The sequence below is a fragment of the Stegostoma tigrinum genome, chromosome 43 (genome assembly GCF_030684315.1).
Source record: "Stegostoma tigrinum isolate sSteTig4 chromosome 43, sSteTig4.hap1, whole genome shotgun sequence".
NCBI classification, from domain to species: domain Eukaryota; kingdom Metazoa; phylum Chordata; class Chondrichthyes; order Orectolobiformes; family Stegostomatidae; genus Stegostoma; species Stegostoma tigrinum.
Genome location: NC_081396.1, coordinates 6,007,635 through 6,024,674, shown reverse-complemented (window position 1 = coordinate 6,024,674; position 17,040 = coordinate 6,007,635). Strand labels below are relative to the sequence as shown.

Sequence of the window (17,040 nt, the reverse complement as noted above, 5' to 3'; positions counted from 1 at the left end):
AGACCTCGGGGTTCAGGTCCACAATTCATTGAAGTTGCGTCACATGTAGACAGGGTGGTTAAGAAGGCGTTTAGCACGCTTGCCTTCATTGCTCACACCTTTGAGTTATAGGAGTTGAGATGTCACATTGAGGCTGTACAGGTGAGCCCTCTTCTGGAGAACTGTGCTCAGTTCTGGTCACCCTGTTATAAGAAAGGATATTATTGAGCTGGAAAAGGTTCAGAAGAGATTTACCAGGATGTTTCCTGGAATGGAGGGTTTGAGTTACAGGGAGAGGCTGGGACCTTGTTCACTAGAGCTTTGGAGGTTGAGGGGTGACCGAGAGAGGTTTATAAGGTCATGTGGGGCAAAGACAGAGGTCTTTTCCCTAGGGCGGGGGAATTTCAAGACCAGGGGCCATATTTTTAAGGTGAGAGGAGAAAGGTCGAAAAAAGTCATGAGGGGCAAGTATTTTTTACCCTGAGAGCAGTTCATGTGTGGAATGAACTGCCAGAGGAAGAGTTGGATGTGGGTACAGTTACAACGTTTAAAAGACACATTCGGATGGGTGTGTGAACAGGAACTGTTTGGAGGGATAGGAGCCAAGCAGGTTGGACTACTTTAGTTTGGGATTGTGGTCGACATGGGATGGTTGGACTGAGGGATCTGTTTCCCGTGCAGCATGGCTCTGAGTTGAGAAGAGGGTTGACTTGAATTACATTTGTAAGACCCTGACCCAGTGGATGTGGAAAGTCGTTTCACTTTCGTGGGCAGATCCAGCACGAAGGGACGCTGTTTCAAAATCAAAGGTTGCCCATGTTGGACAGAAAGGGGGCTGTGCGTACAAACATAATTTCTTCTTAAAAAGCAGCAAACGGGGCGAAAGGGGCACACACATGGTCGAGTGGCAAAAATTAACTGCCCTTCGGCATAATTGCATGGAACAAAATAAATGAATTAATGGTTCATGACTTTGATCTTTTCGCCGTCGTGGTGACCGTGGTTACCAGGAGGCTCAAACTGGGAACCAAAGCGTTCAGGGATAAGTCCATTTTTGAGAAGGACGGGCAGGAAGGAAAGGGCGGTGGGGTGGCTTTGTTGGCACAGGATGGAATGCGGGCAACAGCAAATGATCCAGGTTCGTAAAATGTAAAGTCCATACGGGTGGAGGTTGGGAGCGAGGGGATGTTTGCAAATGGCAAGTCAATTTTCCAAGCTCTGAAATGATTGGGACTAAGTACCTTTATCGGTGACGGTGTTTCTGTTTGAGGCAGCGTAACTAAGGCCTGACGCATGCTGATGTCTAAGCGACCGCCCAGTCCCGGCAACGTCCTGGTAAATCTTTTGAGCCCTCTTCAACGTCATCGAAATACGGCATTGTCACCATTGCGCCCTGGAGAGAAGGACAGTTCCCACGTCTGTCCCAGGAGCCATGATACCAGTCTCTAAAAACCTTGACAGTTGTCTGAAGATTGGGGAATTGACAGGGTACGTGGATGGGAATGATTTAACGGGATATGGGCCAAATGCAGGCATAGTCTGGTCAGTGTGAACAGGTTGGACCGAAGGCTCTGTTTCTATGCTGTATGCATTGTAAAGGATAGACGGAGGTTGACTGAACCCGAGCGTTGCCGAGCTATCATTTAGAGTCATACAGCAGGGTCTTTTAAATGTTGTAACTGTACCCACATCTGTCACTTGCCCTGGCAGTTCATTCCACATAGGAACCAGCCTCTGTGTGAAAAGTTTGCCCCTCGGGTCCCTTTTAAATCTTTCTCCTCTCACCTTAAAAATAGTGCCCCTTAGTTTTGAACTCCATGCATCACCCTTGGGAAAAGACTTTGGCTGTTCACCCTGACCATGTCCCTGCGATAGGGTTAGGGTTAGGGTTAGGCATGATTTTGTAAAGCTCTGCAAGGTCACCCCTGAGCCTCCTACGCTCCAGTGATAAAGGTCCCAGCCTCTCCCTACAACTCGAACCCTCCAGTCCCGACGAGATTTTGGTGAATCGTTTCTGAGCCCTCTCCAATTTATTGATAACCTTCCCCTAACAGGGTGACTAGGACTGGTCTGCATTTAACTCACCAATGTCAGTTTTTGTGTAGTGCTTCTGGTCATCCTGTTAGGGGAAGGTTATCAACAAATTGGAGGGGCTTCAGAAAAGATCTGATCCTGCCAAGGTCAAGTCAAACTCTGAGACAGCTGGCCTCCCTCACTCCATCCCTCGGTCACGGAGTTAGTATTACCAGTGGAAACATGGTGTTTTGACAGCCTGACTTTATTAAGGATTCAAGGGCCCTCGTGTTTTCTCTGTCATCTGGGAACTGTTTGTCTCCCAGCTCCCATCAGCCAATTTGTCTGTTCTCCGCTCCGCTGGATTTCTCCTGAGGTTTGGCACCTTTTCCAACTTTCAGATCAATAAAACATTCCGTGAACGAAGGAGCTAACCACAAGTCCCATCTTGTCATCTGCCAGCCATCAAAACCCAGAGAGTAACCATAGAGCTGTTCAGCACAGAAACAGACCCTTCGGTCCAACATGTCCATGCTGAGCAGATAGCCTAAATTAGTCTGGTCCCATTTGCCAGCATTGGGCCCGTATTCCTCTAAACCCTTCCAATTCATGTGTGCATCCATATGCCTTTTAAATGTTGTACTTGTATTTGTTTGCAGCTTGTTCCATACACGCACCACCCTCTGCATGAAAAAGTTACCCCTTAGGTCCCTTTTAAATCTTTCCCCTCTCACCTTAAACTCATGCCCTCTACTTTTGGACACCCCTCCCTTAGCTATTCACCCTAACAATGCTCCTCATGACATACACCTTTCAGTCTCCAATGCTCCAGGCAAAATAACCCCAGCTGATTTCGCCTCTCCCTGTCGCTCAGGCACTCCGAAACCCAGCACCAGCAACATCCTCGTCAATCTGTTCTGAACCCTTTCAAGTTTAACAACATCTTTCCTAAAGCAGGGAGACCAGAATTGAATGCAGTATTCCAACAGCATCCTGTACAGCTGCAACAGGACCTCCCAACTCCTGTACAGCTGCAACAGGACCTCCCAACTCTTGTACAGCTGCAACAGGACCTCCCAACTCCTGTACAGCTGCAACAGGACCTCCCAACTCCTGTACAGCTGCAACAGGACCTCCCAACTCCTGTAATTAATGCATTGACCAATAAAGGTAAGTGTACCAAACATCATCTTTACTCTGCTGTCTACCTGCGAATCCACTTCAAAAGGAACTGCGAACCTGTATCCCACGCTCTCTTTGTTTGGCCACACTCCCCAGGACCTTACAATTAAGTGCATAAGTTGTACAAAACGCTGGTGCGTCCTCATTTGGAATATTGCGTGCAGTTCTGGTCGTCCCATTAAAGGAAGGATGTCGAAGCATTGGAAAAGGTGCAGAGGAGATTTACCAGGATGTTGCCTGGTCTGGAGCACAGGCCCTATGAAGAAAGGCTGAGGGACTTGGGTCTGTTCTCATTGGACAGAAGGAGGCTAAGAGGGGATTTAATAGAGACACACGAGATGATCAGAGGGACAATGAGAGTCTTTTTCCGAGGATGATGACTTGTACAAGGGGGCACAGCTACAACTTGAGGGCTGATAGATTTAAGACAGATGTCAGAGGCAGGTTCTTTACTCAGAGAGTGGCAAGGGCGTGGAACGCCCTGCGTGCCAATGTAGTTCACTCAGCCACATTATGGACATTTAAACAGTCCTTGGATAAGCAGATGGATAATGATGGGATAGTGTAGGGGTTTGGTCTTAGATTAGTTCACAGGACAGTACAACATCGAGGGCCGAAGGGCCTGTTCTGCGCTGTATTGTTCTATGTTCTAAATCCTGCCCTGATTTGCCTTTCCAAAATGCAGCACCTCATGTTCATCTAAATTAAACTCCATCTGCCACTCGTCAAGGTTCCACAACAGGAACTACAAAATTATTGATAGACACACAGCCAGTCATGGTATTTATTGTTTGCTAATTAATGGGAAACTCTAAAAAACAGTTTTTGCCCAGGATTCTTATTTTGTCATTACAGCCTTGGTTCAATCACGGACAAAAGAGCTGAATTCCAGAGCCCGAGGTGAGACTGACTGACAGAAAGGCCACATTCAACTGAGTCTGGTATCCAGTGGCAAAATGAGAGTAAATAGGAATCTTCTCTCGTTGGAGGCTTCTTTAACATAAAGGAAGGCGGTCATGGTTGTTGGAGGTCAGTCATCTCGGCTCCAGGAGTTCCTCGCGGTAGTGTGCTCAGCCCCACCATCTTCAGCTCCTTCATCCATGGTAAGGTCGGAACTGGGAACGTTCAGCGATGACTGCACGATGTTCAGCCCCATTCGCGACTCCTTGGATACCGAAGCAGTCAGTGTCCAAATGGCAGCAAGATATGGACGATATCATGCCAGGCGAAGACCACTGGCAACAAGATCACAGCTAAATGGTCCAATAACATTGTCGCTTTTAATATTATCATTATGAACATGGTGGGTAGGGGTTACCATTCTCCAGAAGCTGCACTGGAACTAGCCAAAAATGCAGTGGTTTACATACTAAAGGAGCTCAGAAGCTAAGAATCCTGCAGCAAATTATAAAGCTCCTGGCTTTTGAAGCCTGTCCACCATCTGGATATGACAGGGATGTTTAAGGGGCTTGTAGATAAGCACATGAATATGCATTGGGTCGAGGGATATGGACCAAGGGCAGGCAGGGAGAATTCCTTGGATTTGGTGTCATTGTTCGGTGCAACATCGTGGGCAAAATGGCCCCTTCCTGTGCTGGACAGTTCTACGTCCCGTCCACAAGGGGCAAGCGAGGGTTTTGTTGGTGCGCATTTGGAGGGCTGCATCTCGAAGAAGGCCCAATCCAGGATAAGGTCGGCCTCTGGAACAGCGTCCCGTCCACACTGAGTCTCTTCACCACTGCTGCTGTCGTGTTTACAATGCCCGTGAGTCACCGAGGCCGCTTCAATGGAAATCCCTCTCCGCTACCACCGAGAAGGACAAGGACAGCACGTAAATGGGGATAACTCACCATCGTCACATAGAACCAGATCCCTGTCCCCTGAATTACACTGGGTCAAAATCACGCGACTCCTTTCCAAACAGAAACGTGGCTGTCCCTATGCAATGGAAGAAAGCATCTCCTCCACCGTTGCCAGGGGATTCAGGGAAGGGGAAATACATGCGATCCAAACTAGCGACAAACCACGCACGGTCCACTAAAAAGCCCTGGATATTTAAATTACTGTCAAAGATTCTCCAGTACTGCTTATAAAGGTATGGAGTATTAAAGGAGGTGTTTTCGCTTGAACGATACTTCAGGCATGAGTTAAGACATCACCTGGAGTGCTGTGAACCGTTCCGGGCCACGTATCCTTGTAAAAATTATCCTGGCATTGGAGACAGTCCAGAGGATGCTCACAAAATTAATTGGGCATGGAAAGACTGTCTTTTGAGGTTGAGTAGATCCAGCCCGTACTCATTGGAATTTAGTCGAATGAGATGAGACTTAATTGAAACAGACAAGATTCTGAGGTGGGGGGGCGCAGGGCTTGACAGGGGAGATGCGGAGAGATTGTTTCCCCCTGTGGGGAAGTCTAGGACCAGAGGGGCATCATCTCAGAGTATGGGGTCGCACATGTAAGACAGAAAGGAGGAGGATTTTATCTCCTCCGGAATTCTTTATAACAGAGGGCTTTCAAGGCTGGGTCATGGAGAATGCTGAACGCTTAGAGAGAGGAAGGGAATCGAGGGTTATGGGGAAAAGGCAGGGAAGTGGGAGTTGAGGATGATCAGATCTCATTGAATGGAGGAGCAGATTCGATGGGCTTATCAGCCTATATCTGCTCGCATACCTTACAGCTTCATTACCTTTGTCCAACTTGTGGGCAGTTTCTGCAAGAGTATTACTTCTGCCAAGTCTTTAATGGTCCCAAAGCAAAGTGTTATCCATGATACATTATTCTTACTTGCTTTTTAAACACAAGCAGTGTGCTTAAGTCTATCATGACAGTTGAGGTCTATTTCTCAGAGAGATATGTTTCATGCCATGTCTTTGTTTAAGGTTTGGAAGGAGAAACCTGGGAGCTGTGGACCTCTCAACCTGACATTAGTGGTGGGTACGTTGTTGGAGGTGATTCTGAAAGATAGGATGTATACACATTTGGAGAGGCAAGGAATGATTAGGGAGAGTTGGCATGGTTTGAGGCTCACAAACTTGATTGACTGTTTTGAGGAGATAACCAAGAAGATTGATGAGGACAGAGCGGTAGAAGTGGTTTCGTTCAGTAAAGCCTTTGACAAAGTTCGGCACAGTAGTTAGACCGCATGGAATTCGGGTGAGCTTGCCAGTTGGATAAAATATTGGCTTACCGGCAGGAGACAGGAGACGGTGGTCGTTTTTCGACTGGAGGCCGGCGACCAGCGACATTCCACAGGGATCGGTGCTAGGTCCACTTTCATTTGTCGCTTACACAAATGGTTTAGATGAGAATACAGAAAGCATGGTTACTAAGTTTGCAGATAACACCAAGATTGGTGATACACTGGACAATGAAGAAGGCGAACTGAGATGACAAAGGTGAACTGGATCAATGGGCTGAGGAGTGGCGGATGGAGTTTAATTTGGATAAATGTGAAGTATTCCATTTTGGTAAAACACACAGGGGCAGGAATTATACAGTTAAAAGCAGGGCCTCGGGTAGCATTGTAGAACAGAGACCTAGGGGTTCAGGGACATAATTCTTTGAAATTTACATCACATGTAGCAGGGTGGCTAAGAAGGTGTTTCGCTCGCTTGCCTTCATTGCTTTGTGTGGAGGGGTTGGGACGTCATGTTGAGGTTGTACAGGATGTTGGTGAGGCCTCTTCTGGAGCACTGTGTCCAGTTCTGGTCACCCTGTTATTGGTAGATTATTCTTAAGTTGGAGAGGGTTCAGAAGAGATTTACCAGGACGTTGCCAGGTATGGGAGGTTTGAGTTATAAAGAAAGGCTGGATAGTCAGCGACTTTTTTCCACTGGGCGGGGTAGGAGGCTCATGGAGTTTTATAAAATCATGAGGGGTATCTATAAGGTTAATGGTGGGTGTCTTTGTCCTTAGGATGGGGGAATTTCAAGACTGGGGTATTTTTTTTAAGGAGACACGGCTTTGTGAGGGGTAGGTCATGCCTTACAAACCTTATCGAGTTTTTTGAGGATGTGACTAGGAAGGTTGATGAGGGTCGAGCTGTGGATGTGGTGTATATGGACTTCAGTAAGGCATTTGATAAGGTTCCCCATGGAAGGCTCATTCAGAAGGTCAGGAGGAATGGGATACAGGGGAACTTAGCTGCTTGGATACAGAATTGGCTGGCCAACAGAAGACAGCGAGTGGTAGTAGAAGGAAAAGATTCTGCCTGGAAGTCAGTGGTGAGTGGGGTTCCACAGGGCTCTGTCCTTGGGCCTCTACTGTTTGTAATTTTTATTAATGACTTGGACGAGGGAATTGAAGGATGGGTCAGCAAGTTTGCAGACGACACAAAGGTCGGAGGTGTCGTTGACAGTGTAGAGGGCTGTTGTAGGCTGCAGCGGGACATTGACAGGATGCAGAGATGGGCTGAGAGGTGGCAGATGGAGTTCAACCTGGATAAATGCGAGGTGATGCATTTTGGAAGGTCGAATTTGAAAGCTGAGTACAGGATTAAGGATAGGATTCTTGGCAGCGTGGAGGAACAGAGGGATCTTGGTGTGCAGATACATAGATCCCTTAAAATGGCCACCCAAGTGGACAGGGTTGTTAAGAAAGCATATGGTGTTTTGGCTTTCATTAACAGGGGGATTGAGTTTAAGAGTCGTGAGATCTTGTTGCAGCTCTATAAAACTTTGGTTAGACCGCACTTGGAATACTGCGTCCAGTTCTGGGCGCCCTATTATAGGAAAGATGTGGATGCTTTGGAGAGGGTTCAGAGGAGGTTTACCAGGATGCTGCCTGGACTGGAGGGCTTATCTTATGAAGAGAGGTTGACTGAGCTCGGTCTCTTTTCATTGGAGAAAAGGAGGAGGAGAGGGGACCTAATTGAGGTATACAAGATAATGAGAGGCATAGATAGAGTCGATAGCCAGAGACTATTTCCCAGGGCAGAAATGGCTAGCACGAGGGGTCATAGTTTTAAGCTGGTTGGTGGAAAGTATAGAGGGGATGTCAGAGGCAGGTTCTTTACGCAGAGAGTTGTGAGAGCATGGAATGCGTTGCCAGCAGCAGTTGTGGAAGCAAGGTCATTGGGGTCATTTAAGAGACTGCTGGACATGCATATGGTCACAGAAATTTGAGGGTGCATCCATGAGGATCAATGGTCGGCACAACATTGTGGGCTGAAGGGCCTGTTCTGTGCTGTACTGTTCTATGTTCTATGTTCTATGTTCTATGAGAGAGAATTAAGAACGGCATGTGGGTCAATTTTGTTTTTAACCCAGAGGGTTCGCGTGTGGAATGAACTTCCTGAGGAAGTGGTGGCTGTGGGTACAGTTACAATGATAAGGACATGAATGGGAAAGGTTTGGAGGGATATGAACCAGGAGCAGGCAGGCGGGACTGGCTAAGTGTTGGATTATGGTCAGCATGGACTGGCTGGACTGAAGGGTCTGTTCCCATGCTGTATTCCTCTCTGATTCTTTAGCGAGCGACTGGTAAGGATGCGAAAGTCGCTCCCACAGCGAGAGGTTGAGTTGAGCAGCAGGAACATACTGAGGTGGAAGCTGGATACATACAGGAGGCAGAAAGAAATAGAGAAGGACATGCTGATCAGGGCAGCTGAGGAGCGGACAGTGGAATATAGATACTCAGAGTCGACTGGGCTGGTCTTCTGTTGCAGACTCAAAGAAACTGCGGCAAATAGATTTCCTTTCTCGGTTACCAGTTGTGGGTAAAATAACTGTATACAAACTGTACACTGTGGAAGCAGGCCGTTTGGCCCATCAAGCGATCCACCCACTTGCCCTATCCCTGTAAGCCTGCATTCCCCATGGCTAACCCACCTAGCCTGCACATCCCAGGATATTATACAGCACCGTTCCCATCCACGACAGCCTGCACATCTTTGGATCGTGGGAGGAAACTGGGACACCCGGAGGAAAGCCACGCAGACACAGGGGTGGGGGGGTTGGGGTGAGGGAGGGCAGGAAAACTCGAGGGTGGGGCCGAACCCAGGTCCCTAGCACCGTGAGGCAGTGGTGCTAACTGCTGGGTGTCAAATGTCCAGGCCAGCATTTCTGGCCCGTCCCTAGTTGCCCTTGAGAAGGTTGTGGTGAGCTGCCTTCTGGAACCGCTCTGACCCACACGTACTGTAGGACACCCAAACGGTGCTGGCGGGGAGCCAATTTCCCAGGATTTTGACCCAGCGACTGCGAAAGCCTGGTTGGAAGTCAGGAAGGTGCATGACACTGCAGGGTCTCAGTCCTCTGCTGTCCTCATTCTTCCAGCTGGCTGAGATTGAGAGTCTGAAAGGTGCTGAGTAACAGTCCTGCAATCATTTGTGAACTTTCTTATGCTTCCACAGACTGGATGACTGAGTGAATCCTTTCCCACACTCGGAACAGAGGAAAGGCCTCTCCCCAGTGTGAACTCGCTGGTGTTTCTGCAGGGCGGACGAATCTCTGAACTGCTTCCCACACTTGGAGCATCGGAACGGCCTCTCTCCTGTGTGGATTCGCCGGTGTCTCAGCAGGTTCGACGACTGGCTGAACTCCTTGCCACAATCAGAGCAGCTAAACGGCCTCTCCCCGTCGTGAATCCGCTGGTGCGCGCGTAGGCTGGAGAACTGAGCGAACACCTTCCCGCACTCTGAGCAGGTCGACGGGTCCTCCCCGGCGTGGGCTCGCTGGTGTCTCACCAGGGTGAAGTACTCACGGAATTTCTTCCCGCACTCCGAGCAGGTGAACGGCCTCTCTCCGGTGGCAGCGCGCTGGTGCTTGCGCAGGGAGGCCGAGTCCGGAAATCTCTCCCCGCATTCCGAACAGGTGAACGGCTTCTCCCGGGTGTGACCGCGCCGGTGAAATTCCAACGTTGACAGCGAATGGAATCCCTTCCCACAGTCCTCGCAGTTCCATGGTTTCTCCATATCGAGGATGTTCCCGTGTGGCTGTGGCTTCGACAATCAGCTGTTGAATTTCTCTCACGTACAGACATGCACAAACGTGTACAGTCCTTACCCACACAGAATGGTGCAATACTTCTTCAGGCCCTGTGACTGGTTGAAGCTGTTTCCACAATCAGTTCACTGGAACACGCTCTCTCTGGTATATTTCCATGTTTTTGCAATTTAAAACATTCTGAAGCAGACAAGAACAAATGAATATTATTCCATCTGTGGTTAATAGCAATCAAATCCCGGTTAACTTAGCGACTCGGAGAGATCTTCACATCATGCTTGCATTGCGATTTCTATCTCCTGCACTTCTAACGTCCTGTGAAAGGAGTTACAGAGGTCATCATGTCAGCACAAAATAGAATTTCAGTCAGTTCTCGGTTCTGTGGATGTTTTATCCCCCTCTCTGTGCAAAGACTGTGAACCACTGAATGCACTCTGCTGTACCTATAGGTATTATCACTAGATATATGAAACCAGAGATCCAGGTAATGTTCTGGGAACTCAGATTCAAATCCCGCCACGGCACATGGTGAAATTTGAAATCAATTTAAAAATAAAATCTGGAATTAAGATCTAATGATGGTGACTGTCAGCAAAAACCCTCCTGATTAACTAATTTCCTTTAGGGAAGGAAACTGGTCTGGCCTACATGTGACTCCAGACCCACAGCAACATGGTTGACTCTTGACTGTCCTCTGGGCAATCAGGGATGGGCAATAAATGTTGGCCTAATCAATAATGCCCTCATCAGCACCTATTCTTTTGAACGTACTGACAGATCGTGTTCACTGCTTTCTATCGAGGACACACAGGCCTTCCTGCAGTCTGTTGGCCGAAATATCTGTCGACATCGCTGTATGTTTACCGCTATTAAGAGATATGGAGATGGCTTGGGGAAAGGGGGTATGAGGGAGACCTTTATTTCAGCATCGAGTGCTTGTAGTCAGGAAATCAGCATCTCTGAAGAAGAGGTAAGCAGAGCATCAATGATTTCCAATGGCTAGGAAATTGACTTGCTGAGCCACAGTGATATGGAGGAGGGAATGGGATAAAATAGATTGCTTCACAGTTTCAGCATGATCTCAAACTGCTGACTGGATTCCTGATGTATAGTGACCGTGTCTGGAAATAGATAAACGCAACTACCTTACTACAGTGCCAGGTCAGAAATGAAATTGACGGCCATCTAACAACTGGGTCAGCACTGCTACCTCACATCGCCAGGTTCGATTCAACCATTTGGTGACCGTCCGTGTGCAGTTTGCACGTTGTCCCCCGTGTCTGCATGGGTTTACTCCTACAGTCCAAAGGTGTGCATTCTAGGTGGATTGGCTATAGTGTCTAGGGATGTGCAGGCTAGGTGCGTTAGCCATGGGAAATGCAGGGTTATTGGGAAGGGTCTGGTTGGGATGCTTTCCAGAGGCTTGGTGCCAATCTGATGGGCTGAATGGCCTGTATCTGCACTGTAGGGGTTCTTCAAGCTACACAAATGTCTGTCAGCAACTCCACCTACATAAACTGTAGCTATCTTCCAGAGGAGCCACCCCTTTAATTATGAAGATTAAGTAAAGTCAAATAAATGCGTGAAGCTGAGAGACAGACAGCAAAGACTTTCAATGTCTTTAAGAGAATGACCTGAGTCAACCTTTCCATAGACTGCGGCCTCCCTTAGATGCACTTCGTCTCTCTACTGTTCCTGCAAGTCAGCAATTTAACCTTAGAATGGGAAAAGAAACTGCAAAGGAGAGAAAAAGACAATATTTTGCTCACAGATGTTGGGGAGACGAGAAAGCTTCAGTCTGGGGTAAAAAGCTCAGTCTTCGTTCAGAGAGAGATGGGCGGCAGCAGCGACCCGGCTGGGCAGGAATGGACCACTTTCAGAAGGTCATCAGCCCAACTTCCGCATTCAAAAAAAAGGGGAGCGCTGATTGGCAGGAGGACCACCCCGCTTCTGGTCCTCCAGCTCTCTCCATTGGTTAGTTCTCCAGCATTGTGACGTGTCGGTCCCACGCGCCCCACGTGGGAGAGGTAGTGAATCGACCCCGTGACGTTCTGAGCCGTCGACGAATAGGAAAGGAGGCTGTCCCGGAACGTTCCAAACCTCCAGCCAATCGCAGGGAGGGATCGGGCCCACCCGCTGCCTGCACATGCGCAGACCTCCACCCGCTGAACATGTGCTCTCGCACGTGTGCTACTACAGTCTTGGGCCAATATATCGTTTGAAGACAATGAGCTGTAATTTGAGAGCAAACTCATGGTCTACAGGACATCCTGCTACCTGAGACCCCGAGTTCATTGGAGACGTGGGCGATGCACAGCAGAGAATTAGGTTTTTGTCAGTGATACCTTTCCCAAAACCTTGCGAATCTGCTGGTGAAATAGGTGCCACAGCTCAAGTGTCATACCTCAGGCTAGTGTCCCCGGTTTCAAAGGATAGTGAAGAAGGCATTTGGTATGCTTGCCTTTGTTGGCCATGCATTGAGTACAGGAGCTGGGAGGTCAACTTGCAGATGTACAGGACGTTGGTTAGACCACTTGGTGCATTGAGCCTTCTTCCTACAGGAAGGATGTTGTGAAACTCGAAAGGATTCAGAAAAGACTTACGAGGATGCCACCAGGGTTGGAAGGTTTGAGTTATAGGGAGAGGCTGAATGGGCTGGGTGCTATTTTCCCTGGAGTGTCGGAGGCTGAGGGGGGTGACCTTACAGAGGTTTATAAAATCACGAGGGACATGGATAGGGTGAATAGCCAAGATCTCTTCCCCAGGGTAGGGGAATCCAAAATTAGAAGGCATAGGTTTAAGGTGAATGGGGAAAGATTTAAAAGGGACCTGAGGGATAACTTTTTCACTCAGAGGATGGTAAGCATATAGAATGAGTTGCCGGAAGAAGTGGTGGAAGCTGTTATGATTACAGCATTTAAAGGGCAAGTGGATGGGTACATGAATAAGAAGGGTTTAGAGGGATATGGGCCAAATACAGGCAAATGGGACTAGATTAATTTTGGATATCTGGTTGTCACGGATGAGTTGTACTGAAGGGTCTGTTTCAATGCTGTACAGCTCCATGTTTCTAAGTAGCATCTGCCAAGAAGCCAAACATTTTGAAAATCTCTTAAGAGGATGAAACATCTGAAAACTCAAGCATTGCACCGCTTCAGAAAATATCATCTTCCCCACCAGTGGCAAGGTTTGTAGATCCAGTATTGAATGATTTCATTCCCTGGGACCCACAAAACCAGCATGGAAGAAAGCCATCCTTGATCCCGAGAAATTGCTCAAGATGGGATTTTACAAACTGCATTATTTAAGTATAGGATGAGCATTCGGAACAGAGTATTCTGGATGGTATGAAAATACTTTTCATTGTAAAACTATAACCCACTTCCATCTTCTTGAGGAAGGTTAATTCATCTGAGAATCCTCCTGACTCTTCCTTAAATCTCCTTTCTTGGCAGTGCTGACTTTCGCGTATTACCTCCTTAATCTGTGAACATAATACTTCCTATTCCCATTCTGGATTTAAATCATTGACTGGCAGGAATTGTAGGGGAATGAAGCAAATTCAGAAAGGTGTGATTGTGGAACAGTTGGCCCAGGTCACTCTCTTGAAGATGTTGACATACTTTTGCTCCCTCAGTTTTCCACTTTTCTTGATTTTCACAGTTAATAGGATTGTTTTGCCAGAGGATGACCACAAATAAAGTGAACAAAATATTAATACAAAGATATTTTGTGTAGCTGTTGATGCGTAATTTCATCATCAATATCTGTCCTTGCTCTATCCCGAAGTATGAAAATTGATCAACATTTTGCAGTGGTTTGCCAAAGATCTTGATAATGGTGCAGAGGGCCCAGGCAGTGCTGTCTCATGGGAGAAGATTGCCAAGAGGGACTTTGTGTTCTGAAGCAAAAACAGAACTTGCTGACGATATTCAAGAGGTCTGGCAGCGCCTGTGGGGGAGAAAAAAAAGCAGAGTTGACATTTTGAATTATGATGAAGAGTCACCGGACTTGAAACATTAGAACATAGAACATTACAGCACAGTACAGGCCCTTCGGCCCTGAGGTTGTGCTCATCTGTGAAACCAAACTGAAGCCCATCTAACCTACACTATTCCATTATTATCCATATGTTTTCTCCTTCACAGATGCTGCCAGACCTGCTGAGCTTTTCCAGCAACTTTGTTTTTGTTCCTGATTTACAGCATCTGCAGATTACTTTTGCTTTCTTCCTGTAATGCTACTGGACCTTCCGAGTTTCTCGAGCAATTTCTGCTTTCGTTCCAGATCTCCAACATTTGCAATTCTTTGTGTTATTTTGCAGAGTCTTAGAGATGTACAGCACAGAAACAGACCCTTAAGTCCAACTTGTCAGTGCTGACCAGATATCCTATAGTATCTCGTCCCATTTGCCAGCACGTGGCCCATATCCCTCTAAACACTTTCTATTCATGTACCCATCCAGATTGTAACAGCCTCCACCACTTCCTCTAGCAGCTCATTCCATATACGCACCACCATCTGTATGAAAAAGTTGCTCTGTGATCTTTTTAACATCTTTCCCTACTCACCTTAACCCTATGACCCCACCCCAGGGGAAAAACCTTGTCTATTCACCCTATCCATGCCCCTCATGATTTTATAAACCTCTGTAAGGTCACCCCTCAGCCTCCAGGGAAAATAGCCCCAGCCTGTGCAGCCTCTCCTTGTACTTCAAACCCTCTGACCCTGGCAACATCCCTGTAAATCTTTTCTGAACCCTTTCAAGTTTCACAATATCCTTCCTGTAGCAGGGAGACCAGAACTGAATGCAGAATTCCAAAAGTGGCCTTAACCAATGTCCTGTACAGCTGCAACACGACCCTCCCAACTCCCTGTACTCAATGCGCTGACCAAACAAGACAAGCATTACAAACACCTTCTTCACTATCCTGTCTACTTGTAACTCCACTTCTAAGGAAGTTTGAACCTGCATTCCAAGTTCTCTGCGTTCAGCAAATTCCCAGGAACCTACCATTAAGCGTGTAAGCCCAGACCTAGTTTGCCTTTCCAAAATGTAGCAGCTCACATTTATCTAAAATAAACCCCATCTGCCACTCCCCGGCACATGTGATCAAAGACCAATTGTACGGTGAGGTAAGCTTCATCTGTTCTGAATGCTCATCCTGTACTGAAAATAATGCCTTTTGTAAAATCCTGTACTTGAGCAATTCCTCGGGATTGAGGATGACTTTCTTCCATACCTCCAGTTTTGGTGTCATGCGTAAACCTGCGAACCGTGCCGTCTATGTTCACATCCAAATCATTTATATCAATGACTAAAGACAGTGGACCTAGCACCGATCCCTGTGGCACACCCTCTCCCTTCTGGATGTTTTGACCTGTGCTGTCATTATCATTCACACATCCGCAATGGATTGGAGCCCAGCCTCTGCATGTGTGCGCATGGACAAGTGTGTCTGCAGACTGCAGCTTGATGAGAGAGACTGGAGTGATCTTCGTTCTGGGCTCGAGGTGATAGGTGTTAAAATCATGCCGTGGGCTAGCGCCACACGAGCACGGAGCTCCACGGTGGCTCAAGGGTAAGGGAATGTTGAAGAAAGGAATCTGGGAAACTGCATTTGATTTGATTTATCATTTATGCGTGTACCTAGGTACAGTGAAAAGTTGTGCTTTGTGTGCAATGCAGACAGATCGCACCATACAACGATCGGAGGGTGATAGGACAGGGTGAGGAGTAGAAAGTTCTCTTGCCAGGGGTCTTTGATGATGTCGTCTGCCTTCCCCAAGGCAACGAGAAGTATAGATAGGGAGTTAGCTTGTGTGATGGACTGGGCTGCGTTCACAATTCTCTGTAGTTTCTTGCGGTCTTCGGAAGAGCAGTTGCCAAACCATAGTGTGATGCATCCAGATGGAATGCTTTCTATAGTTCATCTATCAATGTTGGTGAGAGTCCTTATGGACACGCTGCATTTCCTAGGCCTCCTGAGGGAGTGGAGGCTTTTTTGACCATCACATCGATGCGGGTGTTCCAGGACAGATTGCTGGTGACCGTCACTCCCAGGAACTTGATGCATGATGTTGTGACACAGACTTGCTTGACTCCAGTCTGCGTACATATTGTGGTGAACCCAGATCTGTCAATTTGGAGGGACTATTGATTGTCCTCCTCCAAGGTGCTTGTCCACTGAAACTTCTGTTACAGGATGTTGGATAGGGAGTAGCGGCAGTTGCGAGATTAAGACCTTACATCAAGTCAACATCTGATGGATTCACTGGAAGCCTGCTTATCATCAGGAAAGGGGCAACATATGCCTGCTCTGTGCATAGGAAATGTTTTGAATCGTCAATATGACTGGAAAAGCATGAACACACACATCCCACCAAACCCTGAGTGTGAGCATTCCAATGCGCTGAACTTCGAAAGTGCTTTAATCATTTATCGGGCCGATAAAGCTATAACACTCTTCAGAAAGTGGAGAACTATTTGGATCAGCCCGATACTGGAATGTTTTTTTTTATTTGTTTGCAAGATGTGGGTGTCAGTGGCCGGGCCCAGCATTTGTTGCCGGTGCCTGGTTGCCCTCGAGAAGATGGTGTTGAGTCGCCTTCTTGAACCGCTGCGGGGGTAGACCCACAAAGCCCTGAGGGAGGGAATTGCAGGATTTTGACCCAGCGTGAGTGAAGGAACGGTAAGATATTTCCAACCCAGGGTGGTGAGTGGCTGGCAGGGGTGAACTTGCAGTATCCCTCTAGACGGAAACAGCCTTGGGCTTGGAAGGTGCTGTCTGAGGATCTTCGGTGAAGCGGCATGCGTGAAAATCTGCAGCGTGAAGGAAAATTTGGAGGAAAACGTGGCTGATCTGGTTGGTATGTTTGCAGGCGATATAAAGATTGATGGAGTTGTGGATAATGAGGTTTG

General features: G+C 47.5%; 1 protein-coding gene across 1 annotated transcript in view; it reads right to left on the bottom strand.

Annotated features, from left to right (window-relative positions):
* LOC125448910 (zinc finger protein 850-like) overlaps positions 1 to 12,005 on the bottom strand; it is a 59,624-nt gene extending 47,619 nt beyond the window's left edge. Inside the window, exons 1-3 of the mRNA XM_059641894.1 lie at positions 11,888 to 12,005; positions 9,525 to 10,433; positions 5,305 to 5,308 (exon numbers count right to left, since the gene is read on the bottom strand). Of these exons, the coding sequence (XP_059497877.1) occupies positions 5,305 to 5,308; positions 9,525 to 10,087 (567 nt within the window). The 5' untranslated portion in view covers positions 10,088 to 10,433; positions 11,888 to 12,005. The remainder of the gene's footprint in view (positions 1 to 5,304; positions 5,309 to 9,524; positions 10,434 to 11,887) is intronic.
* Between the last annotated feature and the right edge of the window lie 5,035 nt (positions 12,006 to 17,040).